Source organism: Egretta garzetta, unplaced genomic scaffold, assembly GCF_000687185.1.
Source record: "Egretta garzetta isolate BGI_Z169 unplaced genomic scaffold, ASM68718v1 scaffold118, whole genome shotgun sequence".
Lineage (NCBI taxonomy): Eukaryota > Metazoa > Chordata > Aves > Pelecaniformes > Ardeidae > Egretta > Egretta garzetta.
The window spans coordinates 2490026-2512298 of NW_009260484.1; the positions used below are offsets into that span (position 1 = coordinate 2490026).

The 22273-nt window shown below is 40.0% G+C and overlaps 1 protein-coding gene across 1 annotated transcript in view; it reads right to left on the bottom strand.

Moving 5' to 3' along the window:
• Positions 1-61: 61 nt before the first annotated feature.
• The window catches only part of DISC1 (DISC1 scaffold protein), a 191265-nt gene continuing 169053 nt past the window's right edge, over positions 62-22273 (bottom strand). Inside the window, exons 12-14 of the mRNA XM_035899688.1 lie at positions 18134-18178; positions 8762-8872; positions 62-607 (exon numbers count right to left, since the gene is read on the bottom strand). Of these exons, the coding sequence (XP_035755581.1) occupies positions 452-607; positions 8762-8872; positions 18134-18178 (312 nt within the window). The 3' untranslated portion in view covers positions 62-451. The remainder of the gene's footprint in view (positions 608-8761; positions 8873-18133; positions 18179-22273) is intronic.

Consider the following 22273-nt stretch of genomic DNA (forward strand, 5'->3'; position numbering starts at 1 on the left):
AACAAGCCAAAGGAAAAAAAAAAAGTTCCTATTATTCCTACAGCTATTTTTCAAGAAATACTAGATGTTCCAGCTTTAACGCTACATTTTTAAATCTGGGAAAAAAAAATCCATGAGTAAGGAAGACAGATACTGTTTACGAGCCTTCAAGGAGAACATTTCACTGACATTAAAGGCAACTTTGCAGACTCACTTGAAATGTATCAATTTGTAATCTACACATTTACAGGGGATGCTCTGCTCTGAAAGCTGTTTCCCAATCTGTGCCAAAACATGTGAGGCTGTGTAGAATACTTCTGATGATAGACCTCCAGGCTCCGCTTCTCCATAATTGATTTAGTTATTAGTTATGCAGGGAGAGAAGAGATCCCTGAGGCTTGGTAAAACAGTATTCAGTTACTAAAAGCAGCCCTTCGTGAATTAATGTCATCCTACCAGCTCTTTCTGCTCATTATTCCTTCAAGTCTTGTTTTCCTGGACACCAGCTGTCACAGGGGAAGTCTCCAGCCTTTTCTTCTCCGGCCTCCCTGGCTGGCTGAAGTTGCACCAGCACGGTCTGGAGTGTCTCCTTCACCACCTGGATCTCCCTCTGCAGAGACTGTGCAAGCTTTATTAAGGAATAAATCTATAGGTGATTGGCAGTCCCTTTTCTCTTTCCAAGTTATTAAATAAATTCTTGTTCTGCTGCTCACAACAGATGGCCAGGGCTATCTAATTGTAGCTTCAAGTTCTTCCAAATTGTTTGGATTAAATATTAATACATTTCTCACACTTGCTTTCAAAAAAAAAAAAAATCCAGGCAAACCGAAGTTCTCAAGTAGCATTATTTAGCACTTTAAAATAAAGGGAGGGGATGGGGGACACTGCTTGGATACCATTCTCATGGGAAGGAAGGAAGGAAGATGAAGAACTGGGACCAGAGGGGCAGCAGCACTAGCTGCGAGTTCCCTGAGGGATGGAGAGTGGATTCTTAAGCCAGAGACACCAACCTGGGTAGATCAGCCCCCCAGTGAAGGCAGCAGGAGCAGCCTGAGACATCAGCTCAGTGACCACAGCTTGTGTGGCATTAGCGCGCTCAGCAATGTGTGCCGTGCAAGGCCGGGTGGGAACCTAGGTAAGTAACGAAATTAGCTTATGGGAGAGAAAGTGTTTCTGCTCTACTTACCTCCAGAAGGCTTTAATCTTAGCTGAATTATCAGTATAATTATAGTGCAGAAAATGCAAATATAAAGCTATACCAGGCTCCACAGTGAATGCTTTGAACAAGCTGAAAAGCAAAGAGATTAGCAGTAGCAAGGTTGCACTGTCGTGCATTAGAAAGGAAAAAGCCACCTGAAAAGCATCTGGTAATTCAGTAAAAATACTTCATTTGGCCAAGAAAGAATAGTTTTCCACATTTGACTTGCCATTGTTTAGGTCAGGTTTCCTGCAAGGCACTCAGGAAGAAAACGTTGGCTCATGGGTCAGCTTCTTAAGAGACCTTCCACTGCCCTCTTTCCCCAGCTACACGATGACAGAGGGAAAGCATCAGGTGGTGGCAACAAGAACACGAGGGGTGCAGCAGTGAACAGACCAGCAGATGAAGGTAGGACATGCATGGAGATATAGGCAACTGCTGAGACATGCACAAGTTTTTAAGTGGCTGGGCTTCTTAGGCAATACAGCTTTTTTGATCTGATGGCTGGTCTCTCCTGGGCATAAGCACAGCTTGTACTATCAATACATCAGCCTTTCTGCTGATACTCTTATGTTAGTGAGAGTATCAGTTGTTGAATCGAGTGCAAGAAGTGGGTGTAGCTCAGCAAGACAACCAACCTCACCTTCTCTTCCATAGCTTACACTATGTGGAGAGCAAAGGCAAGCATGAGACAAGTGAGAGCCCACTGAAGCTCTCAACAGATGACCAAGTTTATGTGAACAAACTTTAGGGCCCAACCCCATCCACACTGAGGCCTGCTGTACAGGCATGGCTGAAGGGCAAGGACCCCCAAAAAGTGAACCCAAGCGGGTCAACGGAGAGAGAAATAAGTTCATTTCTAGCAGTAAGTCATCAAATGGTCTCTGAGAGAGCCAGAAACTCACTTCAAGGGAAATGAAACAGGCTGACACTGAAACAACTCCATTTCAAAAACACAACACACAGGAAGAATAACGCACAAGGACAGGCTTTATCCTTTACAGAGCTCATCGATTATGAAATGTTGTTTTACTTGACCCCAATGTCAATGCAATGTCAAGAAAAGACGACACCCTCAGGTTACGTGACTGTAAAAAGCGAGCTGCTACTTTTGAAAAATTGTGACTAGAGAGGACCATGGGAAAGCTATACAAATCACTGCTCTTTCAGGCAGTCACAGCTATGCCTTTGAAAAGACTTTCGGCTGCTTTCAATTCTGTTATCATTTCTTTAGAATTTCATCTTTGTGTATTTACATACATTTCCTATGAAGTTTTACTCCTAATTTGTTCACCAGGAGTATTCATGCATACTTCTAATTTCTGGACAGCTCTATTAATCTAAAGGGATTCTGTCGCTGGTTACAAGAAATAGCAGTACACACAAAACTGGAGCTCAGAGCACTGTACAAGGACAAGCTAATTATGCTTTGCATCTTCTCTGAAGCAAGAAACATTATTATCCTCTTATAAGCGGTCCTGGACTGTCCACCCTTCTGCAATTTAATCACGAGGCTCTGCTGAAAACCTAACCGGTAAAACAGAAATTCTTCAGTTTATGAACACCATGAAGCCTCTGAAATTTAATTACTTCTGATGCGCAGTCTCTGAATACATGCTGTTATTTGTAATATCCCAAGCGATTACAAAATTCTTTTCAGGTTGAGAGAAAAAGCAAAATTGAAATGTTTCACTGCTAGTGGATGAGAAATCTTGAAGGATGGAGGAAAATGAAGAAGACTGGGAAAGAAACTCTTAACCAACAGAAAGATGGAGCAAGAAGAAAGATGACTGCATAGTCTAACTACAGCAAGTTTCAAGAACCTCATAAACAATGCCACAACCAGCTGCAGACCAGCAACTGTCAAACGAGCCTTTCTGGTGAGGCAAAATATACGGTGTACGGCTGAGCATGGAATCTCTATCCATATACAAAGCTTATGTCTGGATAAAGAGCTTCAACCATTTTAGAAATGCAAAAAAAATAGTTTTTCATGGGTCTACATGCAAATGCATCCTTCATGCTTAAATTCTCTATCCAGTGCTGCAAATGCTAAGCCAGTATCAAAGGCAGGAGCCAAAACAAGTTACAGCTAGGAACATTTTCTGGTCCTGCTGTCCTTCTGTGAAAAACTGGCAACATCTCTCCAGCGTCTCATAAGCAGTAAATTAAAGAACTTGGGAACAGCTTCACACAAACACAATCCATATTCTGCAACAATGCTGCTGCTCTAACATTATCTTGGTTGAAGCTTTTTGCTTGTTTGACTTCCTCTCTTTATAAAACTTGAACATCATGACAGAGTCCATGATTTACCAGGAGAGAAAAAGCAGATCTAATTACTGTAGACTGACTGAATTTTTGGAAAAAATGGCCTCATGAATGTATCTTCTGTTCTCTCAGCACAGGTGTTTAGGGAAAAGAGACAAAAGGCAGATATTACAAACCATTTGCCTTCCTATAAGGAAAGGTTAGAAACAAAGAGTAAGACAAAATGCTTTTGAAGGACAGTCAAGGACTACCAGAGAGCTGAGGTAAGGGCCTATGGGGTTTTGGAGAATAACAGCAATTTTGGACACATGAAGAGGAAATTATGTCTTGAAGAACAGGAATAATCAGCAAGAGTATTGTTGGGTTTTTTTTTTTTTAACCTGGTTAACTATTCTGCTTGTTTCTAACAGCTGAACGTTACAGTGGCTGGAGACAGAAGCTCAGCTCAATGTCCCACTACATTAACCGCACATGACTCTCCTAACCCCACGTACTGGAACACACGGGGGACAGGCAGCCAGCTGGAAAGTAACTTTGCAGAAAAGGACCTTGAGGTCATGGTGGACAGCAAGCTGAACATGAGCCAGCAATGCGTCTTGTGGCAAAGGTGGCCAACAGCCTCCTGGGCTGGATTAAGAAAAGCACTGTGAGCAAGTGGGAGGGAGCTGATCCTTCCACTCTACTCAGCCCAGGTGAGGTCCCATCTGGAGTGCAGAGTCCAGTTCCAGGCTCCACAATACAAGAAAGACTTAATGGAGCAAGTCCAGCACAGGGCTGGTTTAATGGACTGGAGCATCCATCATATGAGGAAAAGCTGAGAGAGCCAGGACTGTTCAACCTGGAGAAGAGAAGGCTCAGGGGGATCTTACCAATGTGTATAAATAGCTGAAGGGTGGGAATAAAGAAGAGGGAGCCAAACCCTTCTCACTAGTGTCCACTGACAGTAACAAGCAAAAATTCCAAACTAGGAAATTGAATCTGAGTACAAGAAAACATTTTTTTTTTAACCATGAGAGTGGTCAAACACTGGAACACGTTGCATGGAGAGGTTGTGACGTCTCCGTCCTTGGAGATATTCAAAACCTGACTGGACATGATCCTGGGCAAAATGCTCTAGGTGACCCCGCTTGCGCAGGGGGTTGAACCAGATGATCTCAAGAGGTCACTTCCAACTAAACGATCCTATGACTGTATGTGCTATGTGCCAAAGGATCAGCAAAGAGGCAAGACAATTCAATGTCTATTTGGAATGACCTGGGTTTTGGCCTTTTAGAAGTGCACTCTTGGGAGTGAAGGAAAGACACTGAGCAAGTCCCTGCTGCTCCTATATGAGGCCTATGTGGTCTCACAGCAAGAGAGCAAAATGGCCTTTGGATGTCCATCATTTACTTCTCCTTACAAAATGCAGGGGTGCTTGTGCTACTGAAACCAGATTAGAAATTTTCCATTTCCTCCCTCCATTACTGTCTCCCTCCTTCACATCCATGAACACGTTTCTACAAACTAACATAATAGCCCTCCCATGTAAAAACCAAAATACTCACCCCAAAAACTACTGAACAAAAAACCCCAACAGAATGACTGCTACATTTTGAAAAAATTAATCACTTCAGTGGTCTGAATTATCAGCTGTCTCCAAATCACTTGTTCCAGTGTAATGGAAGGCAAAGAAGCTGCAGCACATGGGTGGAAACACACTGACCTCCCTCCATCACAGCACGAACAATACAAGTGGAACCAGGTTCTCTCAATGTGATGCACGCTGGGAAGGGCTCATCCTCCTGTCATCCAAAATAAAAAGAAAGAGGGCACCATTGCCACCTCTCACTCTTGTGGGATCCCAAAATTTCTCACAGGTTAACCCAGTGTGAGGTTCCTCTATGAGGTACAGTTGGGGCTAAACTCTACACTCCTGATTCTGTCGAAAACCTATGCTGGCGTAAAGCAGGGCTGGTATGAGAGCCTGCCATAATGATAAAGGCGAAGGGTTAGCACAATCACCTGCAATGCCTAATGAATGTTTAAGCACAAAATTACATTTTCAAAATATCTGTTTAAAATGCCCGTTTTAGAGCAAGGAGTGGAGATTGCTTTTATAGTAACAGTCCAGCCACATTTTCTTCCAACAAAAGCATTCTCACCAGGAGGAACTATTACATGCATTCAAATTGTCTATCAAAATGTAACTGCTAATTAAGAACAAAAATTACTGTGAAATTGCAATATAGGCTCCATTTAATTTTACTGGGAATTCCAGGCCTTTACTGTCAGGAGAGTAACACCTCTCATCAGCTCTGCAGACACCAGAATGAGTCACCTATCATCCTCTGTTTTTTCCAATTAATGATGCGGACTGTTTTCGTACACAAGCCAATGATTAACTATAATTGAATGTTTGGTGGGTTTATTTGGTTATACTACATAGAATTTAGCAAAGATGTCACAGTGCTACAGAGGAGCTCTTCCTTTCCCCCCTCATATTATTTGATGCTTTTCATACAAAAATACCGTTTAATATTTGCTGTGAAAGGCTTCAATAATAAATGAGAATCCCAAGTGGGTCTGTGCCTATACTCAAGACCAAGAAATATCACTGGACTTCTCCTTTGTTCAGGTCGTGCTGGCAATTACGACAAGCAGCATGGTTGATTTAAGTGCTATGCCATCAAAACGTAGAATGAAAAACAATGACATCTGGGAGTTTTCTTCTAATACAAACTTAATTATTAATCAAAGCTATGACACACACTAAACATTGGCAAATGGCTCGAGAGCATCAAGAATTTATCTTTCTCAGTGGAGTCTTTAAAAGTCTTTTAATAACCAGATGACAGGAGTAATTCACATCTGTGCAGCCCCCAGTTAGATTTTTGACCTAATACAGTTTGTAACATCCATGCGTAAGGCAATTTTTTGGGAGATGAGGGGAAGGGTGAAAATAATCAGCCAAGTTTGAAAAGTTTATCCTGCTTTCATTGCAATTACGGATCTTTAAGCTCCCGCTCTCAGAGTTCTACAGATTTTTAATGAAGACTGCATATTTGTCCAGTATTTAGGATAAGAAATTATTTTATTTAAAACCAAATAAACTACTGTGCAAACAATAGATCCACCTATTAAACATAAATTCTTCTATAGAGGCTAACTATTAGCACCAATCTCAGTGCTAGTTCCTGCAACATAGGCAAGTTACCAATGAGTGAAAGTTTATTTTATAGGCACCGAGCAGTTTTTATTTAAAAAAACCAATCTACAGGTCTGTAGAACTGTGGCAGCTATTTTTCTCATTCCTTTTTGAAGTAGAGCACAGCGATTACATGCACCAGATGGTAACATTTTATGCACATTGATCTGGACTACCTCTGAAATAGCAACTGAATGTTAATGAGGGGTAGCTGAATTGCTGAACTGCTTCTCTGTATGTCCCTATGTTTTAAACATGGTTTCTTATTTTGTGACTGATGGTCTTGCTAGGACCAGGATATCACACAATGTGCATTTCTGTATTTAGATAACGTGAGCTGAATTTCACTGATAGAGGAAATCGGATCCATATCAGACAACTGTGGCTTAGAATGAGACTAATCTACAACTCTTCTCAAACTTTCAATTATTGGATTTTATTTTTTCAACTAACTCTTGCAGTTTCAACAGCTACAAAGAAATATGCACGCTCCACAGAAAATACAAATACTACTGTTTTACATACTTGTAGTGTATTTCCTTCAGGAACTAAAAAAGCAGGTTTTCCAGCTTATTTGACCTTACCTTGTAAACTGTAACTCTGATCAGACCTGACTGTTTGGTTTGAATATGAACTTAAGTCCACTGCAAAGAACCTGGTTTAACTCCAACTCTCAGTGTCCTTCTATTAGGGTCAATGAGAAAAGCTCATTTGGGAGAAGATATACGTAAGGGAGGAAGGAATTAGGTGGTCTGCACACACACACGACACATGCATCCATATAGCTCTGAACTGAAAGCTCACAAACAGCATTGGGGAAACACAACTGCAACCAAGCACGCACACTGTAAATATAATGAAAAGAATATTGCAAACTGTCCTGTGGTAAATACAAGAAAATAATCTTTCTGTACACCAAAATGCTTAGAAAAGAAAGATTTGAAGTAGTAACAAATTAGTGATTGGATTTCTCCCCTCCGATGCAAGCTCCCCCAGTACCTTCCCCCTTCCTCCCCCTTAAAGTTTATCATTCTGATACCTTTAAAGAAACCAAGTTTCTAGAATAGGAATTTTGCAGCAAGCTGGCAATAGATGCCCAATTACCTAAAACATGGTGGTATTTCCACACACTCCATTTATTATCCTTTCTCTAAACTCTCTCCTGCAGGACTGCCTGCCTCAGCTTCGGAGGAACTCAGTCCTTCTTAGCAGCACCATCACCTCAACTCACCTTCAGGCATCTGTAAGGGCCCCTCCACTAATCTCTCCAACCTGAATTTATTCATCTTTCTTCATTATCCCCTTGCCTGCCACATCTTCTCCACTAAAACCAACTAGCCAAGTACTCTCATCTTCCTTAGCCTCACTGGTTCTTATTCTCTTTTCCCTTTTTCTTAGAAGAACAAAATCTCTTTTATGACAGGTTTTTCTATGAAAGCTACAAATGAAACAATACTCTGTGCTCTTAAATTTTGTGAAACGTCCACCCATGTAGGCCCAACAAATGCCTCATAAATGTTAAGCAATCTTCAATCAGATACTGAATGACAGATGAAGCAGAGAAAGAGATAAGGATGCTTTATACAACATCATCTCATCTGGTTACTTGCACTGGAGTGTTAGAGGCAGATTAAACTGTACAAGATGCCACATGCTGCTGCCCATTTTTTTCAAAAGGAAAAAACCCAAACTACATGTGACAATATACACAGCCTGAGTCAATGATGTAGCATTTAATTTAGCTAAATCATGTTGGGAAATGCAGGTGCACGGATGCTTGTATCCATGCAGCTTTTGGTGCACTAGGTATTTACTTATATCAGCATTACAAACAAAAGGATTTTAACAGTAGAAAAAAGGCTTCTCAGTGCCTAATCTCAATTTACAAAGAACTAACTTCTGTTACAATCAATAAAAGCTGGATCAGACCACAGTGCAAATGCACTGTAGGAAAACTTGCTACAACAAAAATGCCCACTTCAGCAAGACAATCCGTTCTCCCCTTCTTAATGTATTTAATCTACATTAAGAACTAGTATTCCATGTGAATCTGAAAGGCAAGTATTTCACACACATACTCACATAGGTTGATACATAGCTATAGCTATATCAAAAAGGATATGAATAACTCCTTCATCAACTCTGCAGGCAGAAGTCTGCAGTTGATCTTCCAGATGCACCAATTTCTCACTTATTGCTTCACATTTTTCTCCCAGCTCTGCAGAAAATATGAAGAACTCCTACAGGAAGTTGAAAAAGAAGAGAAAGCATGTTTGCTGCTGACTGCACTTTTCTACATCAAATTTGCATTGAATTAAGGGGAAAATAAAATATTAGTAAGGGGATATGATACTTTGCAGTGCTAAGACATTGCCTGAAAGCAAATTCCCATTAGAGAGACAGAAAGTTGTTAATATATAATAAATTGCTGATTTATATGAAATGGAATGAGCTTGTGGTTTCAGTCTATTTCCCAGCAGAAAAAAGCCATGATCTCACTTTCAGCGGAGGATTAAAGGGGTGTGAAGACTGAACTCCTCTCCCTCTTCCCTGTTGTCTCACCACAGCAGGGGAGGGAAATCCCATGCTGACTACACCATTTAGGTTCCTAAATTTCCAGTTGTTCATGTAAATATGATTTACACTTTTAGGCCATTTAAATATTTCAAGCTGCATCACTTTTGGTTTCTCTTATAAACACAGAATATACTTACTTCTTTGAGGAAAAATCTGGCTAGAATACTTGGGGACTTTGCTCAACTGATCAGAGAAAATGCATCAAAGTCTTAGAGATTACAAGATGAAACTACATTTTTTTTACTGTGTTATCATGAAACAAGGCTAAATTTTCAAAAATAATGCTTCTCTACTTAGAACTTATACAGACAAATGCTTTTTCTATTTTAAACTGAGTATTTTAAATGAGTTGCAAAGTTGTTGCCATAAGTTTGTCTGCTTTCAGATATACTGCACAAGGGTAATTTGTGCCTTTTATGTTTTGTATTGAGTACTTCTTCAAGAAACAACCCAAATAAGCAGCGAATACAAGAGGGGAAGGGGGAAAAAAAAAACCGAAACCAATTTGTGCAGCACTGAGACAAGCCTCTCCTCTCCATCCCAAGGCATCATAAGGCTGTCTACAATGAATGACAGGGGTTATCCATAAGGAAAAGCTTAAGATGCCAAGATGAGGTTCTGCTGGAGCCACATTGAAAAAACTGGAGTCATTCTTCAGCTGGAATCCAGAACTGGATTTTCTCTAGACCTAGTCTATGCACACGTCCATAAAGCCAGCTGCACATGTGGCCATACACAATCTTCAGAAAAGTTTTTTTCTTTAAAAAAGTACTTGGAGTCCTTTTCACTGCAATGTTGCTATAATAGCAGCCGTCAGTGGTTGTTTAAGAGAAATCAAGCCTTCAATCAAATGCCTTCCAAAGAAACTGTGCTAATACTTGTTGGAATGCTGCCCATTGTGAAACAATCCGATTTTCGGTAAACACATTTAGCAGACCTCAGTTCTGTGCTACCCTTACACTTGGCATCACACAGCGCATACAGAGAGTCAAATGTCAGAAGAGGTCTGCTTGCTGGCACATCCTCCATCACAGCACAGGGCTTCGACCTTTCTGCTTTCCTAGATCTCCTGCCAGACGGGGCTACCCAGCAGCTCGCACGGGTACGCAACCAGCTGCAGCTCAAATCCTGGACGAGCAAGCTGGTTAAGAGAGGTTACGTTGTGAACAGCCACAGCTTGGACACAGAGAAGCAGAGTGTGAGAACCAGCTGGCTGAGTCCCTGCCTCTGCGCACGAGACCGGAGCAGTCATCTTCAGTCTCATTACCAAGCATCAGAATCTCCAGCAGCACTCCACAGAATATATAGACATTAAAAGGACCCGTTGTTTTTAAAATGAGGGAGGAGAAGGTACACGGTCTCTCTACGGCAACTGGGAATGTCCTTTTCTCAAGACCAGCGACAGAGGATGAGGAACAAGTCTTCCACATCAACAGAAAGCTTTTAGGGAACTATTCTGTGACATGCATGCAAGAACAGGTGACAGTTGCCTAAAAGAACCTAGGTCTCAGGCTAGAAGAGTCAGTAAACTGCAAAAACCTGAAATAATGACCATTCATAGGAAACTCCACCTCTGAACACTGTTTTTTCTCTAACAGTTAATTACACACATAAGAAAATCAGGTCTTCACACAGCCATCGTCTCAAACGCAAGGAAAACAAGACAAAAACCACTCAGTGCTATACAAACATTGAACAGTTAATTTAGGAAGAACAGCTTTTAATTAATGCCCAGACCCCTAAGTATTGCTCTGACAGACAAAAAACATAAGTGAAGTTTTCAAACCAGACTTTTTCTACAGACTGTGGACTTCAACAAAATGAATTAGTCCTGTACAGATCCTGAAGAAGTGGTATCTTCTAGTGACACATAAAAAGCTGATTCTTTCTCTTATAACATCAAGATATCGCATACTTTGGTGTGATCCAGTCACTGCTTTTAATCAGGAACTATTATTATATGAGATTTTGGATCACATTCATGCTGTTAAGAAGGATGATGCTTCTAGTCCTGATTCGAAATAATCAGTTACTACAGACAGCAAATTTAAAAAAAAAAGTGCATGTTACAGTACACTCCTGAATACCTGTGCCATTAAGTACATCTAAATATAAAAAGCATTATAAAGACACGCATTTGAGTAGGGTATCCCTTTCTTTTTTAGGGTATTCTGTAGCAAAGGCATCTCACGGTGCCTTGCATCAGTACTAACCTGTATTTTGGGGTTCTAAGGTTTGGCTGGTAGCTTCTGCCCCACTGCAATTCCAGGCAAAGATGTTATTACTGCGTTGGTCTTGCGCTAAACATGTTTGGGAATAAGACACTATAGTTTTTAACTCACTGGCTTTAATTCATTTGTCAACTGAATACTTAGATTCTCACTCAAATTAAAACGTCCATTCTATCTCATGTAAAAAAATACCGTGCATTCCTCCTGAATGATCACACTTTGAGTGCATAATGAATTGTCTAAAAATGTAACACAACATCCTGTTTACTTTGGAAACCAAGATAAATGAACAATGAATACCAGGAAAACGTGCTCAATGCAGAACGGTTACGAAGATATGGGAAGGCAGGGAAATCTGAGTAAGTAAAAATCGGATCAGACTTGTTTAGGTCTTTAAAAGCATTTAATCATAACTATATGCCTATGGTTACATTGCAGTGTAACAAATAGCTCCATAAGGTAGGGGTTATATTCTATTAATCCTAAACTCCTGACAGGTATTTTGCAGCTTAGTTCCTCTTTAATACAGCAATGATAGTGTATGGCTGAACTATTTTTGCACTTACATGACACAGCTGCTTTTTTAGATGAAATGAGAAGTTCCTCCACAGTTTGGACAAGCATCGTCTCTCAGGAACTTACTTGCAGGCATCACGTGAAAAACGCAGAATATTTTACAGAAAATATATGTATATGTGGCCTTTCTTATTTTGGATTGGAAAGATGTGGTCATGCAGAGAACTCTAACTTTAGTTTAACATCAAAAGGAGTTATAAATTAAATTTAAAAAAAATGCTGCTCTCAAAAATATACAAGAATAATTCTAAATGTTCAACCAATTCCACAGTTTCTGCCCCCAGGCCCTCATTTGAAAAAAATTCGATAATCCAGAGAAGTAGATAGGACAGATTTCTCTCAGTGCCTTTCATGCCTAGTAACATCACTAGTAACACTTTTATTTGACATTTGTCTATGTAGGCAGGGAAACAGCTGTCAGTGACATACAAACTATTCAGAACAGCTCCCAATTGGAAAATGGCGCTTTACACTGATCCACAAAATCTCTGAGAGTGGACTCTGCCTCCAGCTCAACATATTAATAAAATACAGCTCATCCAAGCTTGTCGGTTATGTCAGTGCTACAAGCTACTGTAAGTCTTAAGACTTCTTTGGTTATTTTTGCACTAACAGCAGTTTTAGGAAGCAGCTAGGAGAGATTGCAGGAGTCAGGGAAGAGCTGAGACGCAATATTGCTTTATGGATTTTTCTGTGAACAGCAGATGTAGCTGGCTGGGATTTTCCGCCCCCCCCCAAACCCTTAAGCAGGTGAAAACAGCACAAATGTGGGTGTGATTTGTTATTTCTTAAGGTGGTAACTAAAGAAATTCTTCTGCCTTCTCACGCAAAATAGAAATTCTCACTTACTCTCCCAGAGATGCGAGAGTCTGATGTGAGAAACAGGAAGAACAGACAATGTTCCAGCTGATGCACAGCTGGAGCATCAGCACACTGAATTCAGATCAGAGGGAACAGCTTCCACTCCAGTCTTCTGCATTTCAATTTACTCTTTTACAAGTCATTTTAGTCATCTATGAGCAACAGCTCCTTGACAGCATTACTCAAGGGAAATGTTTGTCAGCTTTTCCGGTGCAAACACCTTCCATGCTCTCTTGGATCTAGTTCAGCAATTTTATATAGAAGAATCAGTATTCTAGTAGCTAGATTAATCTAACTCTATTAGGGATTAGAGTCTCTATTAGAGTCTTTGGTGGTTGTGCTGAGAAGCAGGATTCCCAGATATAGCCTTGAATTTTGTTCTTCCTACAGAGGAACTTTGTAAAAAGGCATTGCTTTACATCAAACTATCACAACCCCAATAAGATATGTAAAATAAAAGCCATAGAAGACCTTCTGCAGAACATCAAAGCCAAATGTCTTTCACCTGTATTAAATCCTCTCCCACCTACAATAGTTAAAATTATTCAAAATAACATAAATAACAACTATGAAGAGTTGCTCTTGCAGACAGATACTTCGCTTCATGGTGCAAGGTTTAGAACAGTGACTTATTGTTGGTAGAAGTGCTGCATGCTTACTCTTACCCCTTGCAGAAGTCAATGGAAATTGTGAGCACTTGAAGCTCCACAAAGTCAGGCCAGGGCATCTCTTAATTTCTAGAAACAAAAGGCAACCATCCATACGTTTGTCCCACTTGAGCAGATGCTTCAGTCACATGCGCACGTGCTACGCAGCCACGAAACTTCCAAATCAAAGGTGGAGGAACCATTTGTCCCCACTCTGCGTTCCAGATTTCCTGCCCTCCATGCATAGTCCTGGGCAGGTGGCGTAGATGAGGAGGGCGAAGTGGCCACACAGAACAGGCCTAATCTCTTACTCTGAAAATAATGTGTGCTGCTCATGACCAACACCATCCTAGCACCATGGCAAGGCTGACCAGGAAGCAACCAGGGACCGTCAAAGCCCGCTCTGTGACTTGCAGCAAGCTCAAGCCCACGGTGACTGTCCTCAGCTGGTGTCTGCCTACACAGCTTTTAGCAGCTGACAGGGGTTTTGTGGTTCTAGTTTGCAAGGCAAAGCCAGATCCAGGGCTAAACCAACCGCCCATGCAGCAAGCAAGTTTTCCTAATGCAAACTTCCCTTGCTACAAAACCAAGACGGTTACATTTCATTTTACCCTTACACAGCACACAATAACTAACCATTGTCCTCTTTATCATTATTTTTAATGTGATTGAAGTCTTTGACTTTCAACCAGACTAGGATTTTTAAAGCTTTTATTTCTATTCCTTTCCTTCCTTTTCTTCAGTGTGCTCCTGTCTTCTAGAGTGAGGTGCCCAGACCAGCGTCGTAGTCCTCTGGAGGCTTCGATATTCTCAGCTAACACGGTAATTATTTCTGTCTTACAACTGACATTCCCATTAATGAGGCTGCAAATGACATTTGCCCTTTCTTGCAACAGGATGAAGGTAATGAATCCCACTGTATTTGTAGTCCACTATAACCCTAGATTCTGCTTCTGCAGTATTGTCATCTTAGCTGCTATTTACCACCTGTATACATAAATCCAACATTTTTTCTTCCTCACATGTTATTTGCACCTGTCTTTTAACATATCCCATCTTATTGATTTCAGGCTATTCTTTTAATCTATCAAGAGCATTTGGAATTCTAATCCTAATTGAAATTATGTTGACTGGCACATAAACTCCTGGCCTATCCTCTTTTTAAAGGCAAACACTAAGTCTGCCTTTTACTGATCCCTTGGGACTTCAAGCTTCCTCTAGGAGTTTTCAAAGAAGCTCGTTAATGGTTTGGAGATTGTTTTTCTTGGCCCCTATGCACTCAGAAGAAATTTCATCAGTCTAGCCTGACTCGAGTACATCTCCATTGCCTTAGGACCCTGCACTGTGTTAGTCTCTTGCTACCTTGTAGTGAATACTAAGAGCACTACCTGTATGGACACAGTTCATCATTTTTAGAAAGACCAAAAGCAAAGAAAATAAGGAAGAAAAAACAGTATTTCTGCCCTCTGCTCTCATTTCATTATTTTCTCATTCACCTTTCTAATTAGAAGACAGACATGCTTTCTTTCACCTGTCCCTTGCATACAGCTTACCCCTGAACTCCCTTGCCACTTGTCATGTCTTTTGCTTACAGTAGCTTAGTGTGTTCAGTGGTCCTGCTGGTTCAGTCTTACACTGTGCAGTACTCTTTCAGGCTCATCCTTAGGGATGTTTTTGTCCTTTCTTTTTCAAAGTTCTTTGGGGCCACTGAAGAGTTGCTGTCCTATAGATTCTGTTATTGTGTTTGCTCTTTTCTGAGCCAAAAGATGATGGTGCTGTACCATAGGCATGATGTTTTCTGGACGGTACCAAAGATTATCTGCTGATTCCTCCTCCTACAGAGTTGGTCCCACAGAAACTCACCTGTTGCTTCCCTGATTTTGTTTAGGTGAGGTTTTTTTTTCCATGGACGTGGTTATCCACCTTTTCTCAGAAGAGGGATCAACGTTGTTTCCCAATTACTTTTGCTCTTATCACCTTCCACCTACAGACTTCTGGCTTGTTCCATCAGCCTGTTTATGTATATTTAGGAGACTGCAGCACTACAACATGCTCCTCTGTTTCTCATGTGCAACGATACAGGCATAAAGCTTTCCAGACAGCTGTTTTGCAACAGTGACCTACCTCCTCCCCACCATCACATGCTTTTCTCACATTCCCTTTGCTTGCACTGATCCCCTTCCCGCCTCCACAGGGATATACCACCACATGGGAGTGTAAATGACTCATCAAGATTACAGCCTGATGTTGGCAATTTTTCCCCTCATGTATCTTCCATTACAGCTATGGAGGAGTGTCCTTGGAAAAGCATCGACGCAGGAATAGAGCTTTCCACTGCCTTCCAGCAACCTGCTGCAGTCTGGGTGACAGCAGTCTTCCCCGCTCTCCTCTCTAGTAGACTGAAGACCATCCCTGAGTGCAGACTTCCTAAAAACAGTGCCGACTACTTCTCTGGCTCATTTAATAAAACTGGGACAATTCCAGCCCCTGCTGTGGGAGGATGAGCCTATTTACTGACTTACCAATAAAAATTCGCAGTGGGCCAGGACTTGGAAAAGAAACAAAAGCACCGAACTCTTTTCCCGTGTCCATACCCTGCTGTGCTAGGAGTCAGCATAGCTGGGTATCATTTATAGGTGGATCCTAGCATTGTTCACTCCCACCTCTGCTCCCGGGTCACTAAAATGACACAACCTGGAATGTCTGACAGGGTGCTCTTCTGCAGACAGTGGGGAGACTGACAAAAGTGGATTAGGGGACCAGGGTGTCAAAGGAACACTTAGGCAAAGCCTTGACATAGTACAGGGTGCTGACAGTTTCACAGAGCTTTTATAGAGCTGTCTCTATAAAACAAAAAAAGTCAACATCAATCCAGCTGTGGCAGTATGGTAGAGCCTGGCTTTCAAGCAAATTTCCATTTCCTTTATTGGTATCATTGCTCTCTATTATCTTTATGCATTTTTTTTTCCTTCAGAACTTCAAAAGGGTAAAGTTCCTCTGCTTGTGAGGACTCGAAGATATTAAGCTCCTAGTGAATACTCCTGCAGCGGCAGCCCTCTATGCCTGTGAGCTCTGGTGCATTTGCAAACTCAGCACATGCATCACACATGCTCTGGGCACACCTCCTGTTAAGCAGAACAATTTTTTCAGTCAAGGACTGGGCTGTACCTACACCTTTCAGTGCAGGTCTCTGCTGTACACGAGCTTGTAGTTGTATTCTCATTTGCTTTGGTCCAGACCATACGCATTTTTTAGTTTCCAGCAAATACTCTGCTGTCTTGGCAGCTATTGCTACCAACGTACCCTCAGTATTTTGCCCTGCTGGCAGTAGGGCTTTTTGCTACCTTTATCCTGTGGGACTACCTGCCCCTGTTTCATGTACTCTGTGGACACAAGCACCTCCACAGTTTTGATTTAATTCACAGCAAAGTTCACTGATAAGAAAGGCTATTTGCATTTCTGCAAAGTTCACCTTCACTCCCAAGGCTTGCTGTTTTTATTTATGCTGAACTCACACACAGCCAAGCAGTCCATCCTAGGCATGCTCTCATATCACAGTCTCCTTGTACACAAGGTCAACAATTTGAGTTTGGTCTTGCAGTTAGATTATTTTTCCTGGACATTCCAGCTGCTCCACAGTCTTTGGATTCATTGGTGGGAATCCAAAGAAATGCCTCATCTGCATAGTTATCCCAAACTGCAATTTTTATTTATTTCTTTACTTAATGTTTGCTTGGCTGAGCACTTGTCACTTGTACTTGACAGGTGGCATGTATGCTGCTATGGAAGGTGAACTGGGGGTTGCTTACCCGTGTAATTAATTTGCTAGCTGCACACAATGCTTGGATACTAAATTTCTTTAATATGTAATTTGCAACCCAAGGTATACCACTATAAAAATGGACCAGACTGGTTCAGTACAGCTCTTAGAACCAGTATAAGTCTCCTTACACATATATTACCTAAACTCTTAGTTTGTATATAGGCAGATTTTTGTATGTAAGCAGATTTTTCTCATCACTTAGTCTCACAGGAAATGCATCTCATGTTACTCAGTTATCCTAGACTGTCTTAAATATATAGACTAGGATCTTACATATTTTTATTTACGAAAATAGTGTAAAATGACAAACATCCAGTCTTCTTATTCAGATGAAATTCATACTACCCTGAATTCTGCTGCAGTATGCTTTTATACTTCAAAAGTAAATTCAAATGTATTTTTAGTGGTACACAAGGAAACAAGTAAAGCGTCATGATTTTCTTCCATTCCTAACCATCAGTGCTACAGTTAGGTTGGCTAAATATCATTAGTCCTACTTTTCCCCAACACATTCATCCGGTTGTCAGTATGCATTAAAAGTACTAGCACAGGATTTAACTATAAGCTCCCTGAAATGCACTGCAATTTTGCCATTATCTTCAAAGGAAAAAAAAAAATAAATAGGCCCGCTCCAGTTGTGCCTGTGTTGCTTTTCTAAGTGCTCGCTCACTCTCTAGTAACTTTTACCCAAAGGTAATACTATAAAAACAAGTGTCATTAGTTCTAATTGAGACCCAGAAAAGTCTGTACAGTATCACCACTTTATACAGCCTAGAAAACGCTTACCTCAGATAAATGACCCTCTGCTCCAAATGAAATGTCTTCCATAACCTGTTAGAGATAAATTATTAAGTATACAGTAGATACATGCTATATAAACAGTAAGATTTCAATGGAACATACAAAAAACATATAGCACATTAAAAAGTTATATAAGCTGAACAATTACATCATTTTGCTTCTCATGCATGAGACATTTCAATTGCATTTATAATGGAGCCGTGGCAGCCACCCAATAGCTAATGCTAAATTTGAATACACTTTATTAAAGCCTGCCTTTGGCTTCCCAGTTAAAACCCACAAGGAATACTGCCTCTAAAACTGAAGGACTAACTATAGATTGAAACAAACTTTTCTATCAAGCTCTTACGGATCTAGAAGCCATTCAAAAGTCTACAGAAATATTTTTGGCACAAACCCCATAAGTGATTTTGGGCAGGAGAAACGACAGACATCACTGATGTGTTGTACTGGTAACATGTACTAATTATAGTCAGTTCTCTTTCAAAACTTTTTCATCTGTAATGTCTATAAGAAATTAGCCAATATTTCATTCATTGGCTGAAGAGCAAAGAAATTTTGTGTTAACATTATTGGAAAATCATTAATACTTATCACACATAACAGTATTGATAATCTTTAAATAAACTGAGATAGGGATATTGCTTTGGTAGGGCCATACTTCATATCCCAGTTATGTACACACGCGTATATAAAATAAAGTGCAACACCATTACTCTGCCATAAGATCATTATTATTACTGGGTACTATTTTCAGTAATCTATCTGAAAAGAGGTTGCTTGGATTTCCTTTACCTGTGATTTAATTTTCTGATTATATTTTTACTGCAAAATACACATAAGCATTAAGCTTACTGAGATGCTACGATCTCTAGCTAAAGAGTAAGCATTTTTACCAGTAGATACTACACAAGAGCATCACACACAGTTAAGGGGCATCTTTCTGCACAACGTGTGTGCCTGTACAACAATGATCTGATCGTTGTCTACAAGCCAGTTGCCTGGTGCTACACAAAACTTTTCCAGCTTGGATTAATACAAAAACCCATTCAAACACTGACTTTCACTGATGCATAATGCTGACATTTAAAATGAAGACTAAATTTGAAGTTTTCAAATTATTTTTGAAGCTCTACAAATATAGCAGTTAATTCAAACTCAAATGAAAGCACAGTTTATTTAGCTTTCTAAAGGCTCTGTCCTTTACACGTTGCACATTGGTCTCCTGGACCACAGGCTATCTCAGTGCACAGTAATGAGTTGCAGCCTGCTGACAGAGGCTTTCTTGGTGCTTGCTATCGCTAAATTCTCAAAAATGTTGTGTCATATCCTATGATGACTTCTTTTTAATGACAGGCACCACATTAAATATTAATTATTATTTTTCATGATTGTCCACTTAATATCACTTAGAACACTCAATTATCTTTTAAAAAGTTAACCAAACGAAGGCTTTGCAATTACAGAACACCTTCCCAACATCAGAGAGGCTCTACAAAAGACTCCAAAACATCTCCCAGATGGTGAAACTGAAGCATGCAGAGGTAAGGAAAAGACAGCAGCCCTTATTCTAACCCCTGCTCTCTGTTTCTTTTATGGTGAAAAGAGAGAAATGATCTACAGAGTTCCGATGGAATAACTACCAAAAATGCTGACTTACAAAAGGTAACACTACTGATTTTTGTTTTTTACCTTGAAACTTTAAATCACCTCAATTTTCTTGAAATCTAGTAGGTGTTTCTTTCCTTCATAGTGATTAAGAGGGAGCACTGCACAGCATGCCAGAGAGCAGAAGAAGAAGAAGAAGAAAGGATAGGTCAGGAACTCAAGCCTGCAGGTGCACACATACTCATGTTCATCAAAATACTTGGTGTTAGAGAGGTCCCAGCACACACACCTCTCTCTGTTAGTAATCATCAGTGTTTCTGGTGTTACAAAAAGGTTTTGCTTACACATACATTATCAACAAGCAAAAAATAAAGCAAGTTATCATAAAGAGTGGAACAAGCAGGCATTAAACGTCTGAAGAGAAATGAAATGTTACTGCATATTTTAGAAATCATCTAGATATGTATCTAACTATGTAATAAAGATCATAGTGACTTCCACCTCATTCACATGTCATGCAGGCAAAATAATCTGCAGTCAGCTTAAAAACGTGGAACATTTCTGGGATGAAAACTAGAACATATCTTAAATTCCATGGAGACCTGGGAGGAAAAATCAAGCCCAATTAGTCACGAAAAGACAAACTAGAACTGCAATGATCGGGCACACTAATTTCATCAAGATAGCTACCAGCTAGAGAGTATATGCTTATATGAAAACTCAAGAATTTATCTCAAATACGTTAGACAAGCAGCTGACTTTGACATGATCGAGGCTAGTAATATTGTCTATAACTTTGCTTCAGCATTTTCTTAAAATACTATAATCTAATTAATTATCTGTAATTGAGAGGAGTACATCTTAATTTTTAAGTAACTTGGAGTGTTCCACAGGACGATTTTTTGTTGGCCTCACTTTATTTAGTTTTGACCAAAAAAATTAGTAGTGATGTTTCAACTAGCTGAGCTGCCAAAGCACGTGGCTGTCTTCCCTGTTTAACAGTCAGCATTATAAAGGAAACTGATTTACTAGATTATTTTGGGATGCCACAGTCTACCACATAAACAAACTGGGGAAAAAAAAAATCTGTACTGCCTTAGAAAACACAGTTATGAAGACTATAAAGCAACTATTGACAGTTAATAAACCTGTGCTCACAGAATACAGTAAAATATCTGAACTTTCAAAGAATTTATACCTTACATATTTTATACCAGAACATGTCATATGTTACGTTCTAGTGAGAATATTTAATTAAAAATTAAAAATGGCCCCTTTGCAAAGCAGTATCTGAGAATCTAAGTGAAGGGTTCTTTCCATTCGTCTATTTTGCTTTTCTTATTATTTTTATGTTTCTTATTTGTTTCTTTGTTTTCTAATGAAATTTATACAGTCAGATACAGCTATACGCAAGCAAACTGTATTTATATATACATCAGCAAAACCAATATCCACTCCACAGTAACACTTAGCCAGCTACGACATGATAAATAACTGGAGAGCTTCATTTATAGCATTTCACCATAGAATAAATCAATCACCTCAGACTGAAATGTACCTTCCAAGGCATATATGCACATATGCTATTATTACCCTTTCCTGTACTGTTTTGAAGCAAGTAATTCAGTAACCTCTAAATAGAAAGAATGCCACTCTTCCCTTTTGCTTCAGCAACCAACAGCTCGCTCTACAAATGCCCCAATGGGAAACAGATGTGACACAGCTGAAGATCGTAGTCATTCTAGAAACATGGCAACCACATCAAGCTACTCCTCTCTCAGGGACACCACAGCCTTGTTAAACAATATCAGACCAAGTATTTTGACAAATACATGCTTTTCTATTAGGTATCCTCACTTGCTGATAAATGGCTACAAAAAGCTTCACTACTAATGGATAACAGTAAGTTTTTCCATTAAAGTCACATAAATGCCTAAAATTAGAGACTAAAAGCCACACCACCATTTTATTTTATTTTTTGCCACAAACTTTAAATTATTTTTAAATAAAAAAAGTACAATACCATATAACAGAGTACTTAAATACTACAGAAGTGCTTTGTCTTTCAACTAAGTCCATTTACAAATTAAGACATTTTCTCTTGCCCTTCAACATGTCTCTGTTTATAGAGACAGAGAGAAAATTATCAAAAAGCAAGTTCAGGAGGAAGAGCTTAATGGAAGCACTGCAAATATGCTTTTCTCTTCCATTAAACATATGGGCAACCTGTCCCTCTGAGTCCTGCACCTCTCTCCAGAACCAGAAGTCCCCTCACTTCAGTTACGTAGATGTCATTCTAGCACAGCAATGCTGATTTCCAGGGAAATGATTTGGACTTGCAGGGGAGAAATGGGTAATCATCTACAGCACAAATCCCAACAGTGCTACAGAAACTGCCACAAAACCCCAAACCCTCCAGAGCTTCTCAGTCCCCCTTTTGAAAGGGGAGCACAGCTTTCCATAACCAGCAGAACTGCTCACATTACTTCAGTGAACTCATCAGGAAAATGGGGTGGG